Source organism: Astatotilapia calliptera, chromosome 19 (genome assembly GCF_900246225.1).
Source record: "Astatotilapia calliptera chromosome 19, fAstCal1.2, whole genome shotgun sequence".
Classification (NCBI taxonomy): Eukaryota; Metazoa; Chordata; class Actinopteri; order Cichliformes; family Cichlidae; genus Astatotilapia; species Astatotilapia calliptera.
The window spans coordinates 4,855,623-4,860,908 of record NC_039320.1 but is presented as its reverse complement, the minus strand read 5'-3'; the positions used below and the strand labels follow the sequence as shown (position 1 = coordinate 4,860,908).

Here is a 5,286-nt window from a genome sequence, read left to right as displayed (position 1 = left end):
CTTTGAGCACCCGCCCCTTTAAACCTCTCTGCACAGCCCTGCCTAACAGACCTACACCTTAGTTCACAGATTCACTTTGTCTAAGGTTGATTTCTGGGATTTCACACAACCCAGGATTCAGATCGTGAATCCATGATGGGCTTGGATTTACATCATTATAAATGAAATGTGCTCTACTTGGAAGCAGCCGGCCCCGCCCCTTTTGACGGGTTGTGTGAGACTTTAAATCATCAAACTGTAAATTATAAATTTAAATTGTTATTGATCCTTTACCTCGAGTCCTAAAGTGTAGATTTATTTTCTTACTCTTCTTATATTTATTGTTTGTTTACTTGCACCGCTGTAACTGCAGCCTCGTCGTCTCGTCTCTCTATATGCTGGACTGTCTGTAGCGGAGATGACAATAAAGTTTACTTTGACTTCAGCAGCGCGCAGGCGCACCGAGGGCTCTCGCGCTCACTTTATAGAATTTAGAAAAAACATGGGTGCAGATTATAAGTCTGTATCATAATATCTGTTTGTTGTTTTTATTTTGTTTTGCGAGTTGGTTATTAGATGCCGCTCCAGCCAGCCAGAGACTCCCCGCCGCCCCGCCCTCTCCTCCCTGTGCCGCCAGCAGCAGGCGCACCTCGCAAACGGAGGGCGCCCTTACTCCCAGCAAATGGCTGATAGAAAACCGATCGGTGCCTACGAATTTCCCAATATGCGCTGGCATGACGTCGGGGAAGCATGGGTACGACCGATTATTTTATTTTTTTCTTGCCCGTGATGCCCCCCCCCACCACGATGCATTCTATTGGTTTGCACACTTACACACACCCAGCTGTGGTTTCCTGTTTTGCTGGACTCTGGAGAGCCCCGCCTTTAACGCTCTTCTCTCACAGAGAACAACAGAAAACTTGGAAAAACTCCAGATTGACTGAACTCAGTTCAAAGTTACCTTGACACCTTTAGATGTGAGACGTAGTGATGGTCCGCTTGAAGCTGACGCTCCGGTGCGTGTGTCAGAAAGATCAACGCGCTGCTTCAGAAGCACCGTGTCGAGGCTTGATTCGTTTGGCCAGAGTCACGTGATCAGTGACGTCTGAAGCTTCGTTTAGAACGTACCTTTTTTTAAATCGAACTTTATTGAAACACAATGAGTATACAACATACAAACAGATGAAGTTTACAAAAGAACAGAACATGAACATACAGAACCAGGAGTAAAAAAATGATGATATGAGTAGGCGAAAAAAATCAACATATAAATATTGTTCTGAGAGGCTTTTTGTTGGTTGAGTCTGAAATTGATTGTATGTACAATTCATATCCTTATAAAAAGGCAGAAATATGGTGTTTTATTAATAAACTTACATTTATGGATATAAAATAGCTAAAAGTATTAACAAATATTTTATAATAAAACATTTATCATTCTTCCTGGGGAACTTAAAGAAAAAGAATAAAACATTTTCCCATCGTAAAGAAAACTCCCTTAAAATATGGACAATAACAAAACTGCTAAATTCTTCCAGAATCTCTGTGTAGAGGAACCAAAAGAGATGTGCCACAGTTTCTGGATGATCCCCACAGAAAGTTCAATTAGTATTTATGTCTCTTTTAAATGTTACCATATAGTGACTGGCTGGGTCACATTTATGAAGAATTTTATATGAGATTTCCTTCACCTTGTTCACAATTAGATATTTATGGGATCATCCAGACTGTCTTCCAGGTGATATCTGGAACATGTCGGTTCCAGTAAGATATTCTATATATGGGAGAGACATGATATCTTCTTGGAATAAACTACGTATTCTCTTATTGCTGTTACCAAGTTCCTGTGAAAAGCAGATTTTTCCCACTGCTGACTCAGCTGGATCAGGGAGAGTGACTGAGGCAGATATTGAGCTGTCAGTGTTTTTAGGCTTGGCCCCAAAGTGTTGCATGAATTATGCTAATACGCTCATATTTCGTATAACACATTATTAGTCCCTGGGACTAATAATGTGTTAATAACTTTTCTAATCTCTTACTATTTTAAAAGAAGTCTTTAGAAGGCATTTCTGGATTTGCAGATTATAAACTGCCTTGTGGTTAAATTGTTGAATCAATATGCACTGCTGCGCTGCTTCACACTTAGCGCATACGTGGATATTGATATTGGCTAGCCCATTTGCTAACTAGTGGAACTTAAACTTACGTTTAGTTCTCTGGAGTTGTACATATTAAAACTGGGGCAGCAAAATTGTAGGCACAGGACATACTTACAAAAGCAGTGAATAATCATTACATAATTACGCGGTAGAACTTGGTTTACATTGCAAATAGTTATGTATACCAAGTTGAAATGTAGAATCTTCTGAACTGTAAAATTGTTGTGCCTGGTCTATTTTAGGTTAGCTTAAGGGTGAATCCATCAATAATATATTTACCAAACAGTTATTTTTTCGTTTTATTTTATTCTGATGCCCAGTGTTCATTAGTGAAAGACTTAGTTTTTTATCTGTCAGGGGCTGGGTCTGTGAACCAGCATTTTGAGTTTATTTTGTAGTTTTGCTTTCTTATGTTATATTGAAATGAGGTGAAGTTCTTGTATTGTTGTTATTATTAGTTAAGGTTTAGTTGAGTTCTGGGCTGGTTATGTTTCATCTGTGTCTCCTTGGTTGTGTGTCTTTTCTGTTCTCTGTGTAGTCTGTCTTGTCTTCTGTGTTTTACTGTTATGTCCATGCCAGGGCAGAAGTAAATTTTCAGGGGTGAAGATGCTGTTTACCTTGACCAGCTAAGACTACAGATTGTAGATGAAGTCGAGAAAAGTGAAAAGAATCCTGATTACAAAGCTGATGCTCACAACTTTGGCCTTGCAATGCAAAGAGATCATCAATGATGACCTACCAGTAGGTCAGATCCTGGATTGCTGGCCTACTCTGAAATCCCAGTCCCAGGTAAGAATGTATATAGATGTATCTAACAAGATGTATTTTATATCAACCCCTGTTATCTGGCCTGTCTGAACAAATTATGCCTTTGGAGTGTAAGGATTTTGATGTATTTTGCAAAGATTTATAGACTAATTGAAACTTGTAAACACAAATGTATCCTGTGTGTTCAGATCTGTGCAGAATTCCACAGGATTACAAACCTCCACCTGAAGAACCACTTTTATGCTGTGCTGGACCAACATGCTCCCCGGCTCCAGAGCTTATTCAGAAAGAAAGCTGTTTGCACAGGGAACGTGTCTGATGTCCTGTCTCAGCTCTTCAGAAGCTATAATCTCCAGGTTAGTGAGTTTTTGTCTTGTTTTTTGAGCTTCATTGGATTTGATCAATTTTTCAATTTTAATTACCATTCTTGACTAGGTTAGCCAATAATTTAAAATAAAAATTTTCTTGTGATGTAGGAACAAGCTGATATCCATGCCCAAAGTGCTGGTGTGCTTCATGCCCTCTCTGCCTATTTGTACGAAGACACCTCTACCTTCATCAAAACATGGGATGTAAGTTTTGGACAAAGTTGTGAACAATATCTTAGTAGCATCCTTGTTTAGATTTCTCAAAACATTATGACACTTTGAGAGTTTGAGAAGCATCTCCATGCTTGGATCTGTCTACAACAGTGTCCATGTCACATAATGGAAACACTACATGTTTTTAATGTGCGTAGACCTTCTATAATGTTCCTAGCCCAACCATACATCACTGTACAAATGAAAAATATATATAACTCCTATTGACTTTCTGTTGTTATTGCTACGAAGAGGTATGACTTTGCTTTACTAAAAGTACTATTTTTGTCAGTTTGTTTTCTCAAATCTTTGTGTGTTGTGGCTTTTTTGTTGTTCAAACAATTGATTTCTGAGCTAGTAATAATCCAGAAATGTGACTTGTATAGATGAAACTAAGAGAAATAGGAATGCACTAACATGTAGTAATTTTGTTTTCTGTAGATGATGCATTCTGATAGACCAGATATTAGTGAAGTGCCACTTGGACTCCTCCTGATCAGAGCCAATTCCAGCGATGCAACATTCTTCTGCCCTGAGAAGACTGCAGTTTTGGTCGAGGGTAACATGATCATTGTTTTCACCACCCTGGCTGATGCATTTCTAGTAATATTTGGACTGACTGACGTCCTGCACCTAAGCTACCCAAAATGTTTGGCCAACATTTTTGACTTTATTCAGAAAGTTTTGATGGGTCTGAAGGGTGGGAAGTTGAAGCCCAAAGTGCTGAGTCTTAAAAATGATCTTTTGGCAGCAGAATAATGTCCAGGATTCCTACACAGCCCTCAAGTGCCTGTTAAAGCAAGTAATTCAGTTTATCATGTTTCCAAGTCTGGATAAGTTTTTTATAAAAAGAGAGAATAGAATAAAGAAATCTTTGCAGACTGTTTCATACTTCATTATCTAAAAGCCACATCCAAAGTAAAAGGGGTGATTTTATTATTTTTATTTATTTTTTTCCCCCCATCATCACTTGTGTTTTAGTTGATTTTGATTGTGTTTTTAGTCAGATAACTGTAAATCTATAGAGAAAATGAAGGACAATCTCATTTCTGGCTTCTAGGTGGGATCTTGAATGTCACTTAAGGAACGTTCCTCCTGAACTACTCATAACTGACATAAGGCGCTAAGGAGGTTTATAACACTTTGTTTATGTCTCTAAAGAAGTATTTTTCTATTTAAAATTTTATTGCTTTGTTGTTGAGACTGTGATTGCACTCTACAAATGTGCATTTTGCATAACCACAGTACTGGCATATTAAAAAGGTTACCAATTATATTTCAGTGTATTAGCTGCACTATACTATTACTTTCATTCGGTTTTCCCACCTAATAATGCAGGATTTTCTTTTCCTTTTGTTTGTTTTTTTTAATAAAAAGGCCATACTCATGTGTTAATCAAATTTGAATACTCTTAAAACATGTTGTGAAATTCTTTATTTCTAATATTGTAACCTTGTGCTACCTTGGGCTTTTTGTGTCAAAGTAACTCAATAAATCTGTAACTTGAATTTATATTTTCTGTCTTATGTTTTTACAAGTGTAATTATTTTGGGCACTTTTTTTTTTTTTAAATCAAATTCAAAACACAGTAGATTTGGATATTACAAGCATTTGTATTTAAAATTTTTGAGTTGTATTAGCTTAAAATGGTTAACATTTTGAAACTAAAAATTAATTCCTTAAAGTTACTTGAGCTAGATTTGTACTTGAAACTCAAAATATCAAGTAGAGAGTACTAAACCAAAAATGTGGATATAACATAAAAACATTTATCAATGGTACTTAAAAATATTTATCTA

At 37.0% G+C, this 5,286-nt stretch overlaps 1 protein-coding gene across 1 annotated transcript; it reads left to right on the top strand.

Annotated features, from left to right (window-relative positions):
• The first annotated feature begins 2,189 nt into the window (after window positions 1-2,189).
• Window positions 2,190-4,368, top strand: LOC113011582 (uncharacterized). Its single transcript, XM_026151130.1, has 4 exons — window positions 2,190-2,927; window positions 3,095-3,262; window positions 3,383-3,478; window positions 3,929-4,368. The coding sequence occupies exons 1-4, from the start codon at window positions 2,784-2,786 to the stop codon at window positions 4,244-4,246; spliced, it is 726 nt and encodes a 241-aa protein (XP_026006915.1). The 5' UTR covers window positions 2,190-2,783; the 3' UTR covers window positions 4,247-4,368.
• The last annotated feature ends 918 nt before the right edge of the window (window positions 4,369-5,286 follow it).